The sequence below is a fragment of the Bos indicus x Bos taurus genome, chromosome 10 (assembly GCF_003369695.1).
Source record: "Bos indicus x Bos taurus breed Angus x Brahman F1 hybrid chromosome 10, Bos_hybrid_MaternalHap_v2.0, whole genome shotgun sequence".
Taxonomy (NCBI): domain Eukaryota; kingdom Metazoa; phylum Chordata; class Mammalia; order Artiodactyla; family Bovidae; genus Bos; species Bos indicus x Bos taurus.
Genome location: NC_040085.1, coordinates 11,293,071 through 11,319,055, shown reverse-complemented (window position 1 = coordinate 11,319,055; position 25,985 = coordinate 11,293,071). Strand labels below are relative to the sequence as shown.

General features: G+C 36.4%; 1 protein-coding gene across 5 annotated transcripts in view; it reads left to right on the top strand.

Annotated features, from left to right (window-relative positions):
• UACA (uveal autoantigen with coiled-coil domains and ankyrin repeats) overlaps window positions 1–25,985 on the top strand; it is an 86,083-nt gene that overhangs the window by 44,598 nt on the left and 15,500 nt on the right. For 4 of the 5 annotated variants that reach the window (XM_027553094.1, XM_027553093.1, XM_027553096.1 and 1 more), the window contains exons 2-13: window positions 1,110–1,243; window positions 6,595–6,683; window positions 8,310–8,374; window positions 9,185–9,242; window positions 16,274–16,344; window positions 16,447–16,553; window positions 18,078–18,259; window positions 19,341–19,378; window positions 22,188–22,256; window positions 23,158–23,265; window positions 23,792–23,824; window positions 24,342–24,440. In XM_027553094.1, the coding sequence (XP_027408895.1) occupies window positions 1,110–1,243; window positions 6,595–6,683; window positions 8,310–8,374; window positions 9,185–9,242; window positions 16,274–16,344; window positions 16,447–16,553; window positions 18,078–18,259; window positions 19,341–19,378; window positions 22,188–22,256; window positions 23,158–23,265; window positions 23,792–23,824; window positions 24,342–24,440 (1,053 nt within the window). Of the gene's footprint in view, window positions 1–1,109; window positions 1,244–6,594; window positions 6,684–8,309; window positions 8,375–9,184; window positions 9,243–16,273; window positions 16,345–16,446; window positions 16,554–18,077; window positions 18,260–19,340; window positions 19,379–20,040; window positions 20,361–22,187; window positions 22,257–23,157; window positions 23,266–23,791; window positions 23,825–24,341; window positions 24,441–25,985 lie in introns of those variants that run through there. The other variant, XM_027553097.1, reaches the window with a different exon arrangement.

Sequence of the window (25,985 nt, the reverse complement as noted above, 5' to 3'; positions counted from 1 at the left end):
AGAATTTAGCAATAAGTTTACTGTACAGAATTTTAAAAGGCTAAAACCTTACTTGTTTAAATAATGTATATTTTAGTTCTGAGTAATACATTTCTACTTACTAAGAAAAGGTTAAAGTTATTGGCTTCAGAATATCTAATATCTTGAATGTATTTTCTTCAATTAAAACTTGATAACTTTGATATAATTAAAATATATATCATTTGATATGTTTTTCTATTTTTAAAAAAATTGCCTTTAATGTTCCTTTGAAATACATATGCACTGTTTTGGTTGAAATCAAACATTTTTTTTTTAAATAAAAAGCAGTATATGTTGAATGTAAAGAAGCAAGAAAATGAAAGTCATCTCTGATCCTATAATTTTAGGGTTTTTAAGTAGTTAATATTTTTAGAGCTTTTTAAAAAATAATCTGTGTATATGTTTCTTTTTATCCTAATATATAAGCATAATGGATTGCTTTTCTAATTGCATGTATGTGTGTACAGTTTGCTTCTATAATTATATTTGCAGTAGTACCTTTTAAGCAACTGATGCTGAGGGGAGAGGGGTGAGTGTTCTTAAATGTGTACAGAATTCCACTGCCGCTAAAGGTCTTGGGCGATAGGTAACCAGGGCCAATTTCAAAAGCATGAATTACCGAGTAGGAAACAAGCGCACTGCTTTGGGAAGTCATGAGAAGTCAGAATTGGGCTTGGCCTCTTAAGTCGTTTAATATCCCTGGAGCCTTGATTTTTCTCACCTGTTAAATGGAGGTGATAAATCGAGTTGACTAGGGTTGTTCCAGTAATTTATACCTGGCACATGGTAGGTATTCAACAGTTAATTCCTTTCCTTTCTTTGCTCTGAAGGCAAAGAAAACAGGGCAGAAAACATGAGAAACCCCCTTTTTCTCAAATATATAATATATAAAATATTTCTTGTATATTGTGTGTTTTGGAAAGGCTCTTTTCATCAAGTTAGAATAGCGAGGAGAAAGGAATTTGAGACACATTTGACACCCGAATGATGCATTAGACAGCACTGTTTCCCTTCTCCTTCCCCCTTTGGAGAGCCTTTCTAATACAGTATGTAGTGTGCTATGTTTACTTTTTTTTCCTTTGTTGTAGCAAGCAGCAGATTGGAACAAATACGATGACCGATTGATGAAAGCAGCAGAAAGGGGAGATGTAGAAAAAGTGTCCTCAATCCTTGCTAAAAAGGGAGTCAATCCAGGCAAGCTAGATGTAGAAGGCAGATCTGCGTGAGTATTGCTGGTGGTAATTCTCTCCAGGGGACACCCTTGGCATACAAATGAAATTTGTGGATTACGGTTATCAACATGCAATTTAAAAAGTCTTTATCAAAACCCACACTCTAAAATCTTTCAGACATGACTTTCATCAATTTGGACTAATAATTGTCCTCAATATGAAAGATTTTCAAAGTGAGAGAGAGACTACTAGAATACTACCCAGCGGTCTAGTTGTTCGGGCCCTATGGCAAATCACAGCCTGGGTTATTTGGTGCAGTTTTGTTTATAAGCTTTTTTTTAATATTCCTTATCATGTTTGATCCTCACAGTGGTCTTCTGAAAGAAGTTTACAGAGGCTAAATAACTTGGTGTCTAGTCTCATTAAAATTCACAGCCTGGGGTATAAACCCAAGTTTTCTATTTTGGAAGAGTTCTATAAATTACTTTGCCTTTCCCCCTTAACCCCAATCCATTTTTCTATTGGGGTAATTAATTTAAATGAAGACGTCTAGGACAATAGAGAGGCAGAATAACTGGTGTGACTTAGGGAGATACAGGCAGTGATCCTGCCCTTTTGTGTTACTGAAGGCTGCTGGCTTGTCTATATGCTTATAAACCAGGTATCTTTTCTCCCACCGCTTCCTAGTCTTCATTATTTCCCTTGATGTTGAGGATAGGGAGCGGTTGGGTTAAAGGGTAGATCTAGATTCTGTTCCTATCCTCTATAAATACAGCAATTCAAACCTTATCTGGGAAACCTTCCAAAGTTAGAGGTGAAAAGTCTCATTTCCTTAAATTCCTCTCTGCCTTATACTTGCATGAGTTTTTTTTTTAGAGAGTTTTTTTTTTTTTTTTTTTAGAATTCTAGAAACCAGATACTAAATATAGAAATGAATATTAGGAAGTGAATAGTTAATGTTTGATGTAGAATGCTTAGATACATAAATATAATAAAAATAGCAGAGCATGACTTTAAGTTACTTATAAGAGCATTGAAGTTTGAGAAGTCCCAATTTTTTGTACTGTTTCAGTTTTGTAAAGTAGGCAATTTGATGGCTGCAGAAACTGGTTATTTTGAGTCCTGCTTCTATTTTTGCTAAATTTTAAGCCATTTATAGGGCTCACAGTATAAATAGTAAAAATTTAATATCAAAACTGTTTTTTGTATTTTTTCCCCCAAGTGCCATGATGTTAAGAGTTCAAAGGATCTTCTTTGTGATGAAAATCTTCAGTGAAACCTTATTTCTTCAGTTTTGTCTGCCCATGCTTTGCATGTTTTGAATGAATGGTTACTTGAGATTTTGTTCAGACTTTTTTGATCGAAGGTTCAGTTTTGAGGGAAATTACTTATATTAATCAGATCAGATCAGATCAGTCGCTCAGTCGTGTCCGACTCTTTGCGAGCCCATGAATCGCAGCACACCAGGCCTCCCTGTCCATCACCAACTCCCGGAGTTCACTCAGACTCACGTCCATCGAGTCAGTGATGCCATCCAGCCATCTCATCCTCTGTCGTCCCCTTCTCCTCTTGCCCCCAATCCCTCCCAGCATCAGAGTCTTTTCCAATAAGTCAACTCTTCGCATGAGGTGGCCAAAGTACTGGAGTTTCAGCTTTAGCATCATTCCTTCCAAAGAAATCCCAGGGCTGATCTCCTTCAGAATGGACTGGTTGGATCTCCTTGCAGTCCAAGGGACTCTCAAGAGTCTTCTCCAACACCACAGTTCAAAAGCATCAATTCTTCAGCGCTCAGCCTTCTTCACAGTCCAACTCTCACATCCATAAATGACCACAGGAAAAACCATAGCCTTGACTAGATGAACCTTTGTTGGCAAAGTAATGTCTCTGCTTTTGAATATCCTATCTAGGTTGGTCATAACTTTCCTTCCAAGGAGTAAGTGTCTTTTAATTTTATGGCTGCAGTCACCATCTGCAGTGATATTGGAGCCCAAAAAAGTAAAGTCTGACACTTTTTCCACTGTTTGCCCATCTATTTCCCATGAAGTAATGGGACCGGATGCCATGATCTTCGTTTTCTGAATGTTGAGCCTTAAGCCAACTTTTTCTCTCTCCACTTTCACTTTCATCAAGAGGCTTTTGAGTTCCTCTTCACTTTCTGGCATAAGGGTGGTGTCATCTGCATATCTGAGGTTATTGATATTTCTCCCGGCAATCTTGATTCCAGCTTGTGTTTCTTCCAGTCCAGCGTTTCTCATGATGTACTCTGCATATAGGTTAAATAAGCAGGGTGACAATATACAGCCTTGACGAACTCCTTTTCCTATTTGGAACCAGTGTGTTGTTCCATGTCCAGTTCTAACTGTTGCTTCCTGACCTGCATAGTTGTGCAAATCTGGTGTAATATGATGAACTGTGAACTTTAGTTTATGATGAACTGTGAGCTTTAGTTTATGACATACTTGAGTAGTGTAAATTTTTGAGGTATTCTCTATAGAATTAGAAGTCTTTCTAGGATTCACAGGATAAAATATTTTCCTTTTGTTATTCATACACAAAGGGTTTCTTAATTAAAGCATTTCATATTTAGTTAAGTACAGGACATACTACAAATATATTTTCTATAGTTATAAAAATAGTTTAATTTTGAATTTTTTTTTTTTTTTTGGTTTTTAATTTTTGAAAGGTAAGGCAAAATTAACAAGTCCTTCTTGATCTCTGAAGTGAAAGTGTAAGTCACTCCATCATGTCTGACTCTTTGCAACCCCATGGACTGCAGCCCTCGAGGCTCATCTGTGTGTGGGATTCTCCAGGCAAGAACATGGGAGTGAGTAGCCAATCTCTTCTCTAGGGGATCTTTCCGACTCAGGGATAAAACCCAGTCTCCTGCATTGCAGACAGATTCTTTACTGTTTGAGCCATCAGCAAAGCCGCTCTTGATCTCTATACAGTTTCAAAAATGAAATATTTGAGGCTTTGCGATAGTCATTACAAGAATCTATTTTATTCCTGGTCACCTCTTTCCCAGGGATGTAGCCCTTTGCCAATACAAAATGGGGCAAGTTCACCTAGAATCCCTATTGGCTGTTGGAGAGCTGTGGGTTCCAGTTCCTGACTCGCCTTCCCCTCAGGCTGTCAAAGGACTGTTCAACCTCTTAGTTCTTTTCTCTCTAACCAGCAAATGCTCCTAGAGAAAAAGTAGCCCCGTATTCCAGGTTCAGCTCTCTGGGCCTCTGTGCTTCCCTGCATACTGTCTTAGTAATTTTTCACTATCATGTTAGCTCACTGATACCTTCAGGCAGATTTCTTATTTTGTATGCTTTTCTGGTTGTCTTCAGATTTGGGGACTGTCCAAATTACGGGGCTCTCCTATTATAGTAGTAATACTTGTCTTGTTTTTTAAAAGAAAAAGTTGATTTTTTAATTGAAAAAGCATATTTCTATAAAGCAGTTTTCCAGATCTCCTTTGCAACTCTGCATACAGTGTAATGGTTGATGTATCTTCTTTCTGAAGCACATCTATTCATAGCACACCCATATTAATAATGCATTGTAGATTTGCTGATTTCTGCCCTCGTAGTGCATCATTGGTATAATGCGAAGTTATTTTGGCGAAAAGAAGTCTTTCCAATTTTGTGAGCTAAGAAGTGAAAACAGGTAGACAAAGAATGAGATCTCCAAAGTTGTTTGAAGATGAAAAACCTTTGCTTGAAGGAAATTACCATTCCTCAAAAAGTTCTCTCAGTGCATTGCATAATATAATTCCCCACTTCAGTGCTGCAGAAAGAATTGATACCCTCAGCCTTATTGCAGTTTAATTCTACTATAAGGAGAACTTATCTGACTTTTAAGAACAGTATATTCTTTTTATCAGAAGTATCTCTCTCTCATTCAAACTGTACACAAACCTGGTTTACTTTACTTAGTGCTTGGTCTCTAGTTTGCATTTATATTCATCATAATGCTAATGGAGGCATAATTGAATATCTGAAAATGAATTTGCAAGGTATCTCTACATTTTGTCTCTAAGCATTCAGTTATTCAAATATTTGAGGGTCTATCATCTGTCTGGTGGGCTTCCCAAGTGGCTCAGTGGTAAAGAACCCACCTGCCAATGCAGAAGACACGGGTTTGATCCCTTGGTTGGAAAGATCCCCTAGAGAAGAAATTGACAACCTACTCCAGTATTCTTGCCTGGTAAATCCCATGGACAGAGGAGCCTGGTGGGCTACGTGGTCCATGGGGTCTCAAAAGAGTCGGACACGACTTAGTGAATAAAAAACAATACATCTGTTTGGTACTTTAATTGGTTCTGGGAATATAATAAGAAGCAGAATAGCCAAGAATCCCTGCTTTCTTAGAGGAGATTAATAGACCATAAAGAAAATAAAATTTGAATTTATATATATTAGGAAATGCATAGTTACATTTAAAATAATGAAAGCAGGGATGAGGGAGCTAGGAGTACTAAGGTTTTAGGGAGTGGGAAAGTATAAAATTTTTAAGTGGTATGGTGAGGGAAGACCCCTACTGCAGGGTATGCTGCCGAGTGTGTCTGTATCCAGGCACCTTGCTGAGCCTTTACCTCCTGGCATCTTCACAGTGGTTACTGTACTTGTTTATGGCCTGAGTTCAACGTCCTTTGCCAATAAGTCTTATTGTATTTACATACAGTATCAGTTCTTAATGCACACAAAGTATTTCTGTGTTTGTTCATTAAGAAAAAGTATTAGATGATCAAAGAAACACTGGGATATTTTATCCTGTATCTTGAATACTTGATGACTTAAAGTTATGTTTTTAAGTAGGCTTTCCTTGCCTTATTAGAAAAAGTGTTCAATTCTGCCTGTTTGTGTGAAATTTCAACCAGTCACACAGATCTCTTGAGTGAAAGGAGGAATTATGTGGTAGTACTTTGGGGGAAGAAGATGATGCCAGGTCTTTTGTGGCTTTCAAGTATAGCTTAGCTTGTTTTGAAAACTTTTCTATGCCAGCTTTAATATAATAATTCTAAAGAGATGGATAAGTGTTTTGATCTCTCTTTGGCCTTAGCATTCTGTGGTATCTTCATTTGTTTTGGCAGTTTCCGTATATTTGAAATTAAGTAAAATAATCTGATAGAAAATTTTCAGTGCATTTAAGGTTTAAATACCAGTGCCTCTGCTATTGAAATGATAAACTATAGGGGTAGTGATATAAATATGGATTAAAATGAGTTTTTCAGTAATGTGAAATAAGTTTCTTTTTTTCTTGTATTAAATATGTAGGTGTTTAGTGTAGCCTTTAAAATGCATGTGTATACGTGTGTGTATGTAGGAGCATTGAATATAAGATGGCATGAATGTAACATTAAAGTTGACCTTGGGTAGTTTCCATGGCGTAACAAAATTTTCTTTTTGTTTAGCTTTCATGTTGTGGCCTCAAAGGGAAATCTTGAGTGTTTGAATGCCATCCTCATACATGGAGTTGATATTACAACCAGTGACACCGCAGGTATGTTTGCCTCCATAGTACAGAGAAGACAAGCGCTGTCCACTGATAACGCTCTCAGTCAGACTTAAATGTGATTTACCGAGCGAAGGCCGTAACTTTGTTTCTAATTAGTTTAGGTATTGTGGGGGAGAGGGCAGTGTAGCAGAAAGCATGACTGAACAGATTAGCAGATGGAGACCTGAAGTCTAGGGTTTGTCTTGGTAGTGTTATAGGATTCTAAAAGAATCTATAGGGGCCATTTAATTTATACTTATGTACTATTCATGGCTCAGTGGTAAAGAATCTACCTGCAATCCCAGGAGCCGTAGGAGATGTGGGTTCGATCCCTGGGTCAGGAAGATCCCCTGGAGGAGGGCATGGTGACTCACTCCAGTTTTCTTGCCTGGAGGATTCTATGGACAGAGGAGCCTGGCGGGCTACAGTCCATGGGGTCACAAAGAGTCATGCATGACTGAAGCAACTCACCACACATGCATGTACTATTCAGTATATAAATTCTTGCTGTCCTAAGGCCTTTGGTTAGACTTGTTGGGGAACTAATTGCCTCATAACAGCATCACCAATAGTGATCATAACAAGAATAGATGATGCTTTTTTAACATGATAATAGATGATGCTATTCTGCTAAGCACTTTACATGTACTAATTCATTTTATCCTCACATCAAGCCAATGAGTCTGCAAGGCACTGAGTTGTTAAGTCACATGCCAGGGTCCTTCTGTGTATGAGTCACAGTCAGAGTCGGTGTTCTTAACCATCAGGTCTCATGAGGAGACCTGGTCTGTTTAGCTAGCTATGTTTATAAAAAATTATTTCTTTTAGACAGGCCGCTTGCTTAAACTTAGTCATACCTATGTCTGTCTTTTAAAATACTATAGCATAAGTTTGTTTGCATATCACAGGAAGACTTTAAGTGTTTGAATATAGCTATCACTTTTCTTTAGTGAATGTTTTAATTTTCCATTCACATAGACAATCACTAGAACTTATACTTTGTTACTCAGTGAAATATGGGAGTTGACCTAGAGCAGAGAGTTTCCTTAACAACTTTAATGTTTTATCCTATGACTTCATATGTGGACAATAAAGCTCTGTTTGGAAATGGAATGCAGGGAGGGAGAGAAAGAGAGACATCACAGATGAGTTAGTGAGGTAAATCTTTACCTAAAGGTACATCAAACTCTTAATTGAAGACCAAACTTTATTTACTTGCCACCTTTGAATGAAGAAAAAACTGTTTATGACACACAGACACGCACACACACACACACACACACACGTGTGTGTTTTCCATTGATGCAGAATATTCATTTTTAGAAATTTTGGACTAACCATACCTTTTCAGAACTCATAAAACTTGATATGTGTATTGTGCTGATTCCAACTCCGACATATGTCTTTCTTGTTTTTGTCTGTGTTCTTTCTGCTTTGGATGTTTTGCCTAGTGAACAGTCTGAGTGATTTTTGCCGTCCTTCCTTCAGTGCAAATAAAGCACAAACCCAAAGCATGCCTATAAATGAAGTCATCTGTCAACTGATTTTGGAAAAATCAATCACATTTTTAAGGGGAATTCACATGTGAAGAAAATAACCCTTATCGTATATTTAAAATGATCTCTTTTCTAGGAAGGAATGCTCTTCACCTGGCTGCAAAGTATGGGCATGCACTGTGTCTACAAAAACTTCTACAGGTAGTAAAAGTGGTTAATACTTTGACTTTATTACTTGGACTGCAAATAGTAGATGTGTTTTCAATGCATTTTTGGGACTTGAGATCAAAGAAAATAGTAGGCTAGCTTTGACTGTTAGCTTACATAATATTTTTTCCATCGTTTGTGAAAGAATGTGAACAATAAAGAGCAAAAACTCTGAGGGAAGTGAATTGCATAACTCAGTGTATTAAAAATAAACAACAAAGACTTGACCTTCCTGTTGACATTAGCTAGAGATTGGAATTTTCTGTGGTCTGGTATATGACTTGAGATGAAGTGGCACAGCGTAGGATCTATATGTTTCTGTATAAACACCAGTAAGTCAGACTGTATAATAGCATCATTAGCTAAGCTTGTAATTGGGCAACCACAAAGTTCTATGAACTAGTGGGCTAGATTAAGTTTTTAGTTGAAGAGTCTAGTCACACGTTTCCTTTAACATGTTTGCTATTGAGTTTCACAGCAGAGCTCATTTGTTTTTTTCTGATTCAATTGTTCAAGTTTTAACCGTTACAGGAAAAAAAAGCAAAACCCAAACAATAGCCGTTTCTATATTCCATGCTATTGTAATGTACCATATGTTTTCCTGTTTGCTGGAATACTGTTAAATTTATAGTATAATGTTATTGTATTTGTCACATGTCAAATTATTTATGACTTGTCTAGTACTCTTTAGAGTTTTTGATAAATGCAGTATTTTTGAGATGCAATAACAGCTGTTCATTTGAATCACGATATTTAATTTGAAAATAAAACTTCTTACATGACTAAATTTCTGTGTTTTAACAGTACAATTGTCCCACTGAACATGTAGACCTGCAGGGAAGAACTGCACTTCATGATGCAGGTAAGCAAAGGTTTCGGTTGGACATAAATCTTTGTTAAAATGGCTGGGCATTTAAACTGACTTCAGAGTTTAACATACATATGTTTTTGTAATCCATGGAGAAACAGAATGTTATGAATTTTTTATTTACTCAAGTTTGAAATTGGGTAGATTGTACAGCTTAAAAAGATTCATTCAGACAGTATTTACGGGCCAAGATGCTAGATACTGAGAGTCCAAAGATGAACAAACCATAACCTTGTTCTCAAGGAGCTGTAAATACCATGTGTGTGCTTGGGGACTGGTAGGAGAAATGGAAGAAGGAAGACTTTTCTCTTTCTTAAAAACTGTATTCACCTCATGAACATGTCTGTGCCTCATTTTCCTCATCTACTGAATGAAGTTAATAATGCTACTGCCTTGTGTGTTTAGTCGCTCAGTCGTGTCTGACCCTTTGTGACCCCATGGACTAGCCCACCAGGCTCCTCTGTCCATGGGGATTCTCCAGGCAAGAATACCGGAGTGGGTTGCCAAGCCCTCCTCCAGGCGATCTTCCCAACCCAGGGGTCGAACCCAGGTCTCCCGCATTGCAGGCGGATTCTTTACTGTCTGAGCCACTAGGGAAGCCCAGTAGTGGTTATAACTGAATCATGAATAGTGCCTGGCGTGTAGTAACTTCTCAATTAATGGTGGTGGTGCTTGTTTTGGTTTAGAGGTATCAGTGCTGAATCTGATATCATTGCAGTGTACTCTATTTTAAAAGAGATTTATATTAGTAATTTCAAGGATTTTATTAATATCAAAGTTTATCTGCATTATTCTTTAGGTGTCTTAAAGAAAATGAATAGAAAAAGTTAAATATTTAAGGAGTTTTGGAATGTAAGATAGTCTGACCCCTGGCTGGACTCTTCTAAGACTGAAATTCCTAGTTAAATAGAAGTTCAAAGAAAAGGAGGAAAAAAAAAAACCACACTGTTTCCTTTCATGTATATGGAATAATGTGGTAGGTAGAGTGGTCCCTTGAAAAATGTATTATACTTCAAATTTCCTTCAAACTTTCATAACTTGATTTTCTTCCTTTAAAAAAATATGTATTTTTATGATAGTTTAATCTCTTACACAGTGCATTTTTAAAAATTTTGGAACAGAGTACTATTATTTGCAAAGAATTTTTACATACATTATCATTTGAGCCTCACAATGACCCTTGTGAGTTTCTGTAGTTTTTTATTTTTATGATAATTTTGTATTGCTACTTGTATAAAAATAATTAAGTAATTAAAAAAAATAAGCCTAGATTCGTATGTAATATACTTATCAGCTTGTGTAGTAATGGAGTCACCAGATTTGTTTAAATTTGACACCATAAAATAAATACACTTCATTTCTGTAGCACTAATTTATTGTGCTTGATAGAAATATTAAAATGATTTTGCTGCTTAATGAAGTATGAATTTGTGTCATGTGATATTTGTCTTCTCCTACCACCTTTTCATAGTTATTTTTTAATCCATCCAACCTTATTAATAACCATGTTTTTTAAATTATTAAAAAATTTTTATTATGGAAAATTTCAAACATAATGTTTAACTATCATATTAAAATACCTTATACTGTTCATCCACTTTAGACAGTTGTGATCATGTGGCCAATCTTGATTTATTTATACCACCACCCATTATTCTACTGTCCTGACATATTTTAAATCAAATCCAAAACATAAACAATTCAGTTTTTATCTTTGAAAGATAATGATTCTATTTTGTAACCTAAATATAATATCATTATCACACTTGGTGTGTTTGAAAATAGTTTCAATATCATCTCAATGTTCAGCTTTCCCCAGTTATTTTTACTTTTTTAAATACCTGAGGTATAATTATTATACAAGAATTTAGATAATTATATACTATAATAATGTATTGCATATTATTAATGACATAATATTGTATAATTTAAAATATATTAAGAGGGCAGAATATTTTGATAAATATTCTCACCAAAAAAAAGCCCCTCAAGCCCCAAAAACACATACACACAAAACGACACAAGGAAACTTGTGGAAGTGATCCATATGTTTAGTATCTTGATTGTGGTGATGGTATTACAATGTATGCTTTAGTCCCAACTCATCAAAATGTATACATTAAGTGTGTATAATTTTTTGTATATTATAGATTTTATTATCCTGTTTTTAAAACTGGTACAAATGTATTCTTTTTAATGGCTGAGTAATACTCCATTGTGTATATGTACCATAGTTTTCTTATCCATTCATTTGCTGATGGACATCTAGGTTGCTTCCATGTCCTGGCTATTATAAACCGTGCTGTGATGAACATTGGGGTACACGTGTCTCTTTCCCTTCTGGTTTCCTCAGTGTGTATGCCTAGCAGTGGGATTGCTGGATCATAAGGCAGTTCTGTTTCCAGTTTTTTAAGGAATCTCCACACTGTTCTCCATAGTGGCTGTACTAGTTTGCATTCCCACCAACAGTGTAAGAGGGTTCCCTTTTCTCCACACCCTCTCCAGCATTTATTACTTGTAGACTTTTGGATTGCAGCCATTCTGACTGGTGTGAAATGGTACCTCATAGTGGTTTTGATTTGCATTTCTCTGATAATGAGTGATGTTGAGCATCTTTTCATGTGTTTGTTAGCCATCTGTATGTCTTCTTTGGAGAAATGTCTATTTAGTTCTTTGGCCCATTTTTTGATTGGGTCATTTATTTTTCTGGAGTTGAGCTGTAGGAGTTGCTTGTATATTTTTGAGATTAGTTGTTTGTCAGTTGCTTCATTTGCTATTATTTTCTCCCATTCTGAAGGCTGTCTTTTCACCTTGCTAATAGTTTCCTTTGATGTGCAGAAGCTTTTAAGGTTAATTAGGTCCCATTTGTTTATTTTTGCTTTTATTTCCAATATTCTGGGAGGTGGGTCATAGAGGATCCTGCTGTGATGTATGTCAGAGAGTGTTTTGCCTATGTTCTCCTCTAGGAGTTTTATAGTTTCTGGTCTTACGTTTAGATCTTTAATCCATTTTGAGTTTATTTTTGTGCCAATACAGTATACTAACGCATATATATGGAATTTAGAAAGATGGTAACAATAACCCTGTGTATGAGACAGCAAAAGAGACACTGATGTATAGAACAGTCTTGTGGACTCTGTGGGAGAGGGAGAGGGTGGGAAGATTTGGGAGAATGGCATTGAAACATGTAAAATATCATGTATGAAACGAGATGCCAGTCCAGGTTCGATGCACGATACTGGATGCTTGGGGCTAGTGCACTGGGACCACCCAGAGGGATGGTCTGGGAAGGGAGGAGGGAGGAGGGTTCAGGGTGGGGAGCACGTGTATACCTGTGGCGGATTCATTTTGATATTTGGCAAAACTTATACAATTATGTAAAGTATAAAAATAAAATAAAATTAAAAAAAAAACTGGTACAACTTAACCAATTGAAATCTAAATATTTATTCATTAGGTATATTGATGAAGTTAGAATGAAGACTGAGTTGATGTAATAAAAGAACTTCAGTACCAGCTGGTTATTAAAAAAATGTTGACTGGTATATAGGTTAGCACGTGGTTTGAGGTCTTTCATGCACTGAATTCTTTCCATCTTGTTGCTGCACTTTCCTCTGGTATCTTTCTCAGCTACGTCATTGCAGCTGGATTGTAGTCATACCCATGTTCCAGCTAGCAGCAAAGGGAAGGAGAACTGGGGGAGCAAATGCCCGTGATCTAAGGCCCAGATTTGGAAGTGGTAAATAGCCCTTTATTCATAATCCATCAACAAGAGAAAAGTCAGTTGGTGGCCTGCAAAGGAGGCCCGGAAATGTAATCTCTAGATAACTAGTCACGGCCCAGCTGCTCCACTGTAGAAGAAGGGGAGAACAGATTGGTAACAGTCGCCACAGTCCAGCCTTCTGGCCTTCCAAATATTCCCTCAGCCCTACTTCCCACATATAGAACCTTTGCCCCCTCCCCAAGGAGAGGATACATAACCAATCCAGTTACTGAGGCCACCTCAACGTCGGGCTTCTGGGTGCTGTGCTCTTGTTGGCTCTGAAATGGCTCTTCCTGGTCCAACAATTTGTAAACTCAAAGAAAAGAAATCTACTCTTCATAATATATAGTGATGAAACAAGAACAGGATAAATAAACTAAAGTGTCTTTCAGAAAAGGGAGAACTGGGAAATACACAGCAATCACTAATCAATAGCAGGTATCAAATGCTGCTGAGCAAAACTTGCAAAGGCTTTCAGCTGAGGTCTTGGAGTAAATTTCTTGGTTAACTGCTCCATGTGCCCCCCTGGTTCTGTTTCCTGTGAGAAATCCCTTGTCATTGTCATCTGTGGGCCCTAGGGCTGCCATCTCGGAGGTTCTTACTTGTCTATTGTCCTCTAAGACACAGATAAATAAATGCTGGAAGGTATGCCTTCTATAAAGGTAGCTTAAGTGCAGGAAGAGTTATTGGTTTAGCTGCCTGGGCTTTTGGATTTGGGGATAGTATATTCATTCCCTCAAAACCTTGGTAAGTTTCTCGCCTGTTTGTTGCCAGCCACTTTCATATACCAGAAACCATTTATTTTCTAGACATAAAAATTTTAACCCTCCTTTATTTCTTGTCTTTATTTCTAGAGTCATGATTCTCTACCTCATTTTATTTTTTTGGCCAAAATTTAGAACATTTATTTATTTATCAAATGTTCCATATAGTGTAGAACATTAGATTAATTCACAAGGTTTTAAAAAATTGTTATTGGAGTATAGTTGATTTATAGTGTACACGTGTACAGCAGAGTGAATCAGTTATGTATATTGCCACTCTTTTTTTTTTTTTCAGACTTTTTCCCATATAGTCCACTGTGGAGTATTAAGTAGAGTTCCCTGTGCTATAGAGTAGGTTCTTATTAGTTATCTATTTTGTGTAGAGCAGTGTGTATATGTTGATTCCAACCTCAGTTTATCCCTCTCCTCCGTCCCCTGGTAACGGTCAGTTTGTCCTCTATGTCTGTGTCTCTGCTTCTGTTTTGAAAATAAGTTCATTTGTTCTCTACTTCATTTTAATACTGCTGTCTCAAAGTCATCTGAAATAACAGTCTTGTATAGGAATATAGTATCCTCAATTTGATCTTTATTCCAGGACTGGACCTTTTTTTTTCCCCCCTTTCTTAATTTTCCTTATTGCACAGTCTTTGAGAAAAGTTGTGCCAAGCAATAATTTTAGATCTTGCTGTTTGGTATAGAGAAATAATTGGCTTCCTATACCTGTGAGGTCCCAAATATCTAGGCACTCTGTTTGCTTCCAACAGTGTGCATAACTAATTCTTGCTTAACCTCATCACTTTCTTAAAATCCCTTACTAAAAGCAGTAAGCAGCTGTCAAGATGTACTAAAATTTTGGCTCTTTTCTTTTGCTTCACCTAGAAAGGTTCCATAGTCGCATGGTGTACCTTTTAAATTGGAACACAAGATAAATCTAGCAAATGTTTTGCTACAGTGTGAGAAAAATCACAAGGTTCCTAGCCTGAAATACATTTTACTGACTACCTAGTATCCATCCAGTAAACCGGTGACATATAATTTAGTTATTTGTTTAGTTATTAGCAGCACCTGACTCCCAGTAGCAATTTTTGTCTTTATTAGGGACAAGATTCTACCACTGTGACAAAATAACATTGGCTTTAAAAAAAACACAGTTTCTTTCATGTCCCAGCCCTAATGATCAGATTGGCTTGTTCCTCTGCTCCTTATGGTCCTGCAGGGACCCAGATTTCTTCCGTTTTGCAGTTCTGCCATTGCCTGGGGTGTTGTCCTCTTTTAAGGCTGAAGCTGACTGCAGGTATCTGTTTTCCTGCTAACAGGAAAGAGAAAGATTATGGAGGAATGTATAACTACATTTTGCAGCCCTAGCCTCAGAAGGTAGCACACATCCCTCTAGTCAGACTCAACTGGCACTACCTAACTCATGTAGTCTTGCCTGCATGCAGAGGAGACTGGGACCTATGGTCTAGGTGAACCACGTTGTGACCGGCACAGTTATTACCACGGAAGAACGGAGAACAGCTAACATTCTCCATCATAGCACCTCTAATACTGACTTGACTTATGCAGTATGGTATAACTCTCAAATTTTTTATCCATTACATTTGTTCATTTTTATTTGAACCTGAATGGTTGTTCATTTCATAATTCTGGAATTAATGTATTTGATTTCAGTTTTATCTTTTTTAAAAGGTTGATGGTATATTTTATATAAAAGATTGCTGGATTAAAGACAGAAATGAAAAATTTACTTGATTTTTTTAATGTATGTTTGGTTTTACTTTATTGAATTTTACCAAAAAAGAAAAGAAAATTAACTTAGTTGTTTTGTACAGATAACCTAATATCAACTCATAGAAATTTGTAAAAACTCATGGGAAGTATAAACACATTTTATGAATTTGACCATTTTTTCCTGATACAAAAATGAACTCCAGTGTCAATCAGAGAAGCATGATGTGACTTTGTAATATAATTTTTAGCAAAATGACCCTGCTTTTTGCATAATTAAGGTCAGACATTGCAGTTTCTGCTTTGAAAAGGGCATGTGAACTGTATGAGTCATACTCTATTAACTGTAGCTCTTCTATTTAAAAGAAAAAAGAAAGGATATGATTCTTTTAAAAAAAAAAGAAACCTCAGCTAATACTTCAAGGGTCCAGTCAGTCATAGCCATATTTTAAAATATACTCTAAATAGAAAATTTAAGTTAGATTTTCATTGTCAGTATTTACCCTTAGAACAGCAGTATATTCTTATCTTCTATAAGAATGACAGTATTCCTTGGTTCTAATAAATTATACAGAACTTACAAAATGATCTTGTCTAATCCATTTTCAGATAGAAAAATCGATGCTTATAGTGCTAAACTGAGAGTGGAGGATGTAAAGCTTGGTATTCTAGGGATTGAAGAATTTAGGCCTTATATTATAGGGTCTTGCAAAACACCACGTGTTAGCAGCAGATGTTCACCATTTATCATCTTCCTTTGTCCCTCAAAGCTATGGCAGACTGTCCTTCTAGCATACAGCTGCTCTGCGACCATGGGGCCTCGGTGAATGCCAAAGATGTAGTAAGTCACTTTATGTTTATTGTCATTTCAACTCATGGGCTCTAACTTTCACATTTTGGGAGATCTGTTGTCTTAATGCTGTCTTATTTTTTTGTTGCTTAGGATGGGCGGACACCACTTGTTCTGGCTACCCAGATGTGTAGGCCAACAATATGTCAACTGCTGATAGATAGAGGGGCGGATATTAATTCCAGAGACAAACAAAACAGGTAATTGTTTTATCAAGGTTCCCTAGACACGAGCTGGATGCCCAGTGATCCTGTGACCTGGCCTTTCCACTCCCTGTGGTTCTCCCTTCCTTGGAATTAGCATTCACTACTTATTTTTCTTCAGAATTGGCTGAAGAAGAGGGGAGAGGGAAATAGGGGATGATGAGAGGATGAACTCGAAATATATGCAGTGACTATGGCCTGTGTTTGAGTCAAAGAACTGAAGAAAGAGGAATTATATCCTAGTTATTTTTAACTTTTAAAATAACCTTTAGTGAAATGGGCTCAAATAAGGAAGAAGAATAAAAAGCTACATCTACAATCTACTTCTTCATTAGTGAATCTTTTGAGAGTAAAGGAGTTCTCGGCTGTCCTGGAGATGGACATGTTTCAGTGTAGATTTTCTCAAGCTGTTTTCTCTCCTTTCTACCTGGGCACCATGGCACCTCCGTCTCTGAAACTGAGTTCATTTCTGTACCCCAGTACAGATTCCATTCATTTACTTCTGCATCTGTATTTGATGTTATTTTAATTGATGTACACGAACAATTTCTGTCTGTATTTCTCCCTGTCTTCTTTTCTGGGCTTAGTGTATCATGCTACTTGCTATATTGTAATTCTGATGTTTATAGTCACAGAGTTTCTGACAACAAAGTATCTAAAATATGCCCATTTCACCAGGTGAAGCATTATAATAATTTATGACAAGTTTCTGAGACTTTTATAGATGATTACTAGTAAAATTATTGGTTTCTTTTCAGTTAATTTTATTCTTTTAAACATGTATTCTATTGTTTGCAGTTCACTGGAAGTAGATAAGTATAATAGTCTTTGGATATCAGATTTTATAGCTCTGATCGTTTTTACTGTTCAGGCATCCCAAAGGAGGAAATTCTTAAGCAGTTAAACCATTAGTGTGATTTTTAAGAAAGTGACTTTTTTTATATTACTTTGTTTTTGTGATACTATAATCTGGCTCCAAGCATGATTAATAAAATTTGATATAAAAATAAACTTTAGATCAGAGAGGTGTGATCTGGCTGATCGATGTATATAATGTCTTATTTAATAGATCTGATGTTTTTCCAAGTATGTTTGTCTCTTTTTCATTGCTGTGTTGTGCTTAGTCACGTCCGACTCTATGTGACCTGATGGACTGTCTCCCGCCGAGCTCCTCTGTCCATGGAATTCTCCAGGCAAGAACACTGGAGTGGGCAGCCATTCCCTTCTCAGGGGGTCAGGAAGATCCCCAAGGATTGAACCTGGGTCTCCTGCATTGCAGGAGGATTCTTTACCATCTGAGCCACTGTAAACTAAGAGAAGCCCTGCAAACTAAGACACAAGCACATGTTTTTATAAATGCAATGGAGTTAAAATATAAAATATGAAGTCAAATCTGTGTGTGTAACAATATAGCTTTTTAAAGTCATATCTGTTCTTTAAGAATGGGGCCTCTGAAAGAGATTTCTGAAATGTTTTTTGGATCCTCCTTATGGTCTTTTATTCTTCCGTCTTCCCTTGTAGGACTGCTCTCATGCTAGGATGCGAGTATGGTTGCAAAGATGCAGTAGAAGTCTTAATCAAAAACGGCGCTGACGTGACCTTGCTGGACGCCCTTGGCCATGACAGTTCTTACTATGCAAGAATTGGTGACAATCTGGACATTCTAACCTTACTGAAGACTGCATCGGAAAATTCCAACAAAGGTACCAGCAGTTTTCTGTCATTAGAAAAGTGCTAGTTAATAAAGCGTGCTAATAAAGAATAGCTTTTTAAGATGTACATGGTAGAGCTACAGTATTTGTAAGGGGCAAAACACTCCTTACCTTAAGCAGTACTGGTTCATCTCCCTCTCTGCCTGAGCTGTGCGGGTTTACACTTTAGTCACTCATTTTGAGGCAGTGTGTGTTACATTTACTGTCTAGCTTATCCAGTCAACCCTACTCTACTGTGGAGTAATTAAAGAACTGAAAAGAAAGACCCAAATAAAGGGTTTTACTAATACATATTTTTTGATGAGGGGTGAGGGATTTAAGGTCTTATACTTAAAAAGTTTTAAAGAATCATTGTTTAAACGTGTATATAAAATATTCAACCAAGATTTATTGAATACTTGTGTCAAGTACATTTCTATGCTTATTAAAAAGAAATTGGAAATTACAGAAAAACACAGCAAGTAAAATTAGCCACTCATTCTGCCACTGGCCTGGTAGCTCAGATGGTAAAGCGCCTGCCTACAATATGGGAGACCCGGGTTCAATCCCTGGGTTGGGAAGATCTCTTGGAGAAGGAAATGGCAACCCACTCCAGTATTCTTGCCTAGAGAATCCTAGGGACGGGGGAGCCTGGTAGGCTGCCGTCTATGGGGTCGCACAGAGTTGGACATGACTGAAGTGACTTAGCAGCAGCAGCAGAATCACTTCCTAGAAATTGAGTCAGGTGGTTTCAGGTTATGCACATTTCTTTAAGCTTTTGATATATATCAACAAGTTGCCTTCTCATTTAGGAGTGTTTTCAATTTTTCATTTTTCACCTCCCTCCCCTCCCTAGAATTGCATATTATCTACATGGATGTTATCATAGGAAAAAAATACTGTACCAATTAGATAGGCAAAAGTGATGTTTCACTATTGTTTAACTGTAAGGTAGTAAGCTATAAAGAAACTTAGAAATTTATTTCTTTAATATTGACTTAATTATATAATTAGGGAATGGAAATCTACCTGAGTTAACCTTCTGTCTCACTGTTCCTCTTTCTCCTCTCTTTCCCTCTCTTTAAATCTTCAGGGAGAGAACTTTGGAAGAAAGGACCATCTTTACAACAGGTTAAAAATTATGTATATTGTACAATTTAAGTGAAGTGCTTAGCAAACCTGGTTAATAGTTATGTTTAACTGTTTTGAGTTTAAATTAATGTTGTTCTCTCTTCTCAGTTAATCATGCCCATGTAGAACCTAGGTCATGAGATCCTGAGGCTTTATACAGATACTGTCACTCAGCTTGAGACAGTGGGTCTGAATTACAGTGAATATATCCAGTGGGCAATAAGCAACCTCCTGATCGCTGAACATCCAGCACTTTCAAGTGTGAAATGTTGCGCCTTGTTGAGATTCTTTGATGATGAATGTTAGGCTGGCAGACTGTAGACAGCTTCCTATTCTCGCTTAGTAACAGAACCAAATATATCCTGATGTGGGAAAATTCTGTCAGTGCAACAAGAAGTGAAGAAAACAATTCAACAAAGATTATGTATGTGATTTCAATGCCACTGTTAACATTTTGGTTTTCTTTTTTGCTGTGTGTATTTAATTTAATGAGGACTTGACTTTAAAAGGGGCTTCCCTTGTGGCTCAGCTGATAAAGAATCCGCCAGCGATGTGGGAAACCTGGGTTTGATCCCTGGGATTGGAAGATCCCCTGGAGAAGGGAAAGGCTACCCACTCCAGTATTCTGGCCTGGAGAATTCCACGGACTGTATAGTCCATGGGGTCGCAAAGAGTCGGACACAACTGAGCGACTTTCACACTGACTTTTAAAAAAACACAGTACATGAAGTAATTCATCCCTTGCACTAACTTAATTATCAGATCACTACTTAACCCTGGTTTTGTGTCTCAGTAGATGTCTGATTATTTCCCCTGATCTCTGAGTTAAAACGAGTGGGGTTGCTTTAAGCACTCTAACCATCTTGCCCAAAGCTAGTGTAGGCAACTCTCCTCTTCTGCTGGCTGTTCCCTTCCAGGCTTTCAGCTTTTCTCTAGTGAGAAGGACCTGAACACTTCCAAACCCTGAAGAGAAAGTAATCAGGTACCTTCTCAGCCATCCTGTCATCATTCTGCATCATTTCTCTAGCCTGCACCTGAATCTGAAAGCTATATGAAAGCATGCTGCCCTTTCAGTCCATCAGAATTAAGTGATATGTCCATGCATGGGTCATGTCTGCTGTCACTTTTTTTCCATCTGGAGCAGCTGTCTCCTTAGATAACCTAAGTTGGGGTAGAGGGAAATAAAATGTATACTCTTATAACTGTACCAGTCATCTCACCCAGATTCAGAGAAAAATGATTCTGAAATATACAGGTATTTAAAAGAAAGAATTATTGAATATTAATATGGGAATGGTATCTTAATGAATAAGTTATCTAAATGAATTCATGGAATTAATATTCTAAGAACAACGAAACTTATTTCAGTTATTTATTCAATACATTTTATAATAGCTGTTATAAATAGGATTTGTTTCTGAACTAAAGGGTATGTAATCCTTGTTATTAAGAAGCCTATAGTTTAAAAATAAGATGTATTCAGTTACTGACTTTATGCCCATTACTGTTCTAAGTGCTGGGAATATCAGTGTTCAAAGTCCTGCTCTCATGGAGCTCCTAGCCTAGTGAGAGAGATGAATAATAAACAAATAGGTATTTAGTATCCTAGGAGATGCTTTGAAGACCAGCAGAACAGGATGAAGGGAGGCAGAGACAGAGGGCAGGAAGCTATTTTAGATGGTGTGGTCAGGAAGTGACATTCCAGCAGAGGTCTGAAGGAAGTGAAGAGGGAGCCAGGAGCTCTGTGGGTGAAGCCTCAAGGGCAGAGGGAATGGCAAGTACCAAGCCTCTGACGAGGGAACGTGTAACACATCCAAGGGGCAGTAGAGGGACAGAGGGACAGGAACTAGGGACCAGAAGGGAAGGCGAGGGCAGGACATGGTATGATGAGACTGGTCAGATTCCACATGAGAACGGACCTTTGGTAGAAGCAATGAAGCTAGAAATGTAGTTTGGGCCAAACGGTGGATACGAAGTATCATCTTAATGGGAACTTTTTTTCACTCTAATTCCAAATCCAAGTTCATTTGAATGATAGTTTAAACACTTGATTAAACAAAACTCAACAAATAATGCAAAACATAATTACTTTAGAGAATTAACGCATTTACTTTTTTATTTGGTTTTTTAGCTCTCAAATTATTGTGTAGATTTACAGATCAATTTGGGCAAAAAAAGGTTATTTTCTCTCTTGTTTAATGATTGTGTTGTGTTTTTATTAAAGCAAGTCTCTAAGCTGGAATAAAGTTTCAAAGCAGTAAGTGTACAGAAACAGATCATGTACCAGCCAAGTCATTTAGAAGTCTTTCATGTAGCTTTCGTCAGTGCATTGTCTGTCTCTTTCTTATCACACCCTTTGATATTTTATTTCATCAGTACTCAAAGAAATAATTTCCATATTTTCTTTCAATATTAATATAACTCTCCCTTCTCTTTTTAAATACCAGTTCCCTTGTTTTGGGAATAGTAGCTGATGCTTTTTAGTATAACTTGAGTTTTGCCTCTAGTATAAAGTCTTCTTTTTAAAATTTTGTGACTTTGGTGAAAATAAATAGTTAATAATAGAGATTTCTAAATTCTGTTATGTTTTAGTATTTAAAAACAGACTACATTTGATTCATTTAAAACCTGTGTTAAATCTTTTCCATTTGGAGTTTAAGTGGAAACACTGCCACCTTGTGTTTTGCACAGGAAAATTAGAACTTGGATAAGCTGAAAATCACTAATTGGGTATATTTCCTATTGAGGAAAATGTACTTTTCTTTATTCTCACACTTGCTAACCTGTGTTTTCATATGTTTTACCAAAGCGAAATTTGTCTCAGATGCTAGATGAAGTAAATACGAAGTCAAATCAGAGGGAGCATCAAAACATTCAGGTAAAAAGAAAAACATTGGTATCTTCCTTTGCAGAGAATTCCAGTGTTGTTTGTAGTGAGGTTTGGGACAAGAAAGGAAGCAAAAATGGGAAGTGGTGTGGATAAATAAGGGCAGAAAGAAAAGCTTGTTATGTTTTGTGATTCTGTTTCTTGCATAATTCCTTCTAAATGAATTGACTTTTGATATGAATGTTTGTGTCAGTATTATCTTACAGTAAGTATTGTTTTAATATACATTAGGAAGTAAATAACTTTATATAACTTTTTGTTGATATAAATATGTCTGTTTTAGGCCATAAATCATACATTTGTATTTCAGAAAATTAATTGTAATGACAAAATGATTATCACTGTGAATAAAACAAAATCTGAACATTTTCTTAAATTTTAAAATTTTGACTAAAAAAATTTTTTGTTATCCACACAGTAATTTTACCTTTTATGTTCATTAAAGTGTTCAGAAAATAATTATTATTTGGGTTGCATTGGAAGATGAGCCATAATTAAATGGTTTACTTTGTGACAAATACCATTAAAATATAAGTTGAATAACCATTTCTGTACAATGAAACAAAAACAATTTGGGAGGATTTTATAGAAAAGTTAAAATGACATATTCTTCTTCTATTTTCTATTTCTAGATGCTTTTATTTCTTATTTATTAGAATCATGATTTGTTATCTTATATATATAGTTGTGTTTATTAGTTATCATAGGACTGTAATTTTCTACATTATTTCTCATGTATAGATTTTGTTATTTAAATGTCATTGAAATTATTGTATCTTTATACTTAAAGCTGTTTGTATATGTATATGATAGTGAGCTGCTTTTAGAAATTTCTTCCTTAAGAGTTGCTCCTTTAAAGTTGGTCTAGCGCCTGTTATCTTTACTGTTGAAGGATCTGGAGATTGAAAATGAAGATCTGAAAGAGAGATTGAGAAAAATTCAGCAAGAACAGAGAATATTATTGGATAAAGTCAATGGTTTACAGCTACAGCTGAATGAGGTAAATAATCTGCACGATACCAAAAACATCCAGAACTATTTTACTGTGAGTGTTCATCATTGTCAATAACAAATTGTTAACGATCAAACCCTCCCAGCAAGTCACGGTGCCAGATGCTAAAGGAGGTAAAATCAGGTCATTGCCCTTGAGGAAACTTATATCTTATTGAGACCTTTGTGTGAAACTTAATGTCAAATCTAAGAACAGAGAACACTGTTGGTCTATGGTCGTAACACTGGAGTTGTGGGATTGGAGAGGAAGGAATGGGCAGAAGTGAGGAGGAAGAGCAAGTAAGAGTTGTAAGGAATTGATAGGTTGTCAGACGAGTGTAAAGTGCTTGTGAACAAGGTTAGTGAGATGAATGAATGACAGTGGAGAGCACAGACGTGGTGGCACAGGCATTTTCTTCTCACATCCTTGACCCCATGCTTAATGACATGCACATCTTTTTAGAAGATATTTGCTAAGCTCATGCTTCTTAAACTTTCAAGAGTGAAAATATATTTCTTCTTCTTTTTAAATTTAGGAAGTAATGGTGGCTGATGATCTGGAAAGTGAGGTAGGATGATTAAGTTTTACTTTAAAGCTATAAAATATTATGTAAATTGAAGAGAATATTGCAGTAGAAGTTTTAAGTCCTAAATTGAGATGGAGACAGAATTTATCTTTTGGTTAATTGTTCAAAGGGAAAAACAAAACCTATGTGTCACTGTAAAATCATGTTTTGAGAATAGTGGCATGGGTTATTATAGGCATTTTGTTCTGTCTCATTTTCCGTGAGACTTGTCATGAAAAGATATAAAATTCTAAGCATTATAAAGAAAATGTCTGAAAATAATATGACTTAAAACAAACCACAGAAATTTGAGTTTTTCATAATGTTGTTTATATATTTTGTATATTATTAGTATATTGGTATGAAGTTTGACTAATAGTTAAAAAATCTACCAGGTTAGAGAATTCATTAATGATAGTCCTCAAAGTAATTCTAATGCACATTTTCTGTAATACATTTCACGCACATGTATTTCAAGCACAGTATGATTTTGTGCTGTGTTTATTCCTTTTCATTTCAGAAAGAAAAGCTGAAGTCCCTTTTGGCAGCCAAAGAAAAGCAGCATGAAGAAAGCCTAAGAACTATTGAGGCTCTGAAAAGTAGATTTAAGTATTTTGAGGTACAGAAAGCTTAAGTATTTTGTGTAACTTACAATGGAAGTGGTAAAGGGCTTGAAGTCAGACTTGAATTTGAATTATCACTCTCTCTTTTATAGTGTGACCTCAGGTGATTCATTTAAAGTCTCTGAGCTTTTTGCTGCTTTGGCAAAATTGGGGTGATTGTTCCTTTTCCCAGGGAGTTGTCGTAAAGGTTAAATGAAATAATTGAAATTGATTAAACCAACATTTAGTTCAGTTCCAGTTTCTCTTCCCCAACCTTCCTCTTTGTCCATTTTTACCATTTCAAAACATCATACTTTTACCTGTAAAATTACAGTGATTCTGACGGTATTAATAAAAAGCATCATTTAAATGAATAGTGGTAATTCCAGGATTATCTCAGAAAGAGCCTTGTGCATATACAAACTTGTTTGGTGAGGGTAGTGTGTTAATAAGGTTCAGATCATATACTTATCTTTTGTTGACTCAGTTAGCTCTTAGTTTTTCCAAGACTATGTTTTTCTAAAAACTTTTAATCAAAATACAATATACGTTAAAAAGTACATGTTAAAATGGATAAGTTGAAGGATTTTCACAAATTTCACAAATCAAACCTCCCAGATCAGGAAATAGCACATCACCTTTATCCAGAAGCCTCCTCATGCTCCCTGCACCAAGGGTGACCACTCTCCACACCTGCAACTGTATAGATGTATTTTTCGAGGCCATAATACATATTTTTATAAATGTTGTTCAGCACTGGGGTCACTGAAGAGAGTAGCCGATTCGATGTGAGTCTTTTTATTGTGAGATACAACTCCAAAATACATAACAAAAGTCAGTTTTTTCTTTGTAAATAAATAAAAAAAAGAACGGGTACTTGCTATGAAGAAGAATATAAAGACAGGGATGAAACTCACAGATATAATGTTGCATGAAAGAAATCAGACGCAAAGAGCACATACTGCATCATTCCTTTTTTATGAAGTGCAGAACTAGGCACAGCTCATCTATGCCGATACAAGGCCCATCTATGCTGATACAAGGCTCATCTATGCTGATCCGGCATTCTTAGCACCTGACCATCCTTTCAAACCTTTCTTTGTACGTGTGTGTGTGTGTGTGCTCAGTATCTAAGTAGGGTCTGACTCTGTGACTCCCATGGACTGCAACCCACCAGACTCCCCTGTTCATGGGGTTTTCCAGGCAAGAATATTGGAGTGAGGTACCATTTCCACCTCCAGGGGATCTTTCCAACCCAGGGGTTAAACCCGTATGTCCTGTGTCTCTAGCATTGACTGGAGGATTCTCTACCACTGAGCCACCTGGGAAGCCCCTTCTTTGTACATAACTTGTGTTATACACATGAATTCATCAGATGGATTCTTTTTTTTTTTTTTTTCAGATGGATTCTTATTATACATCCTATTTTATAAGTTTTTGCATTCAGTATAATGGGGACATTTTCCCCAATCAAATGAATTTTTATGCTAGAAATGATTTTTAACCATCCAAGAGAAAATTATAAAGTGTTTATGAAAGCCGTTATTAAAAACTAAGGAATC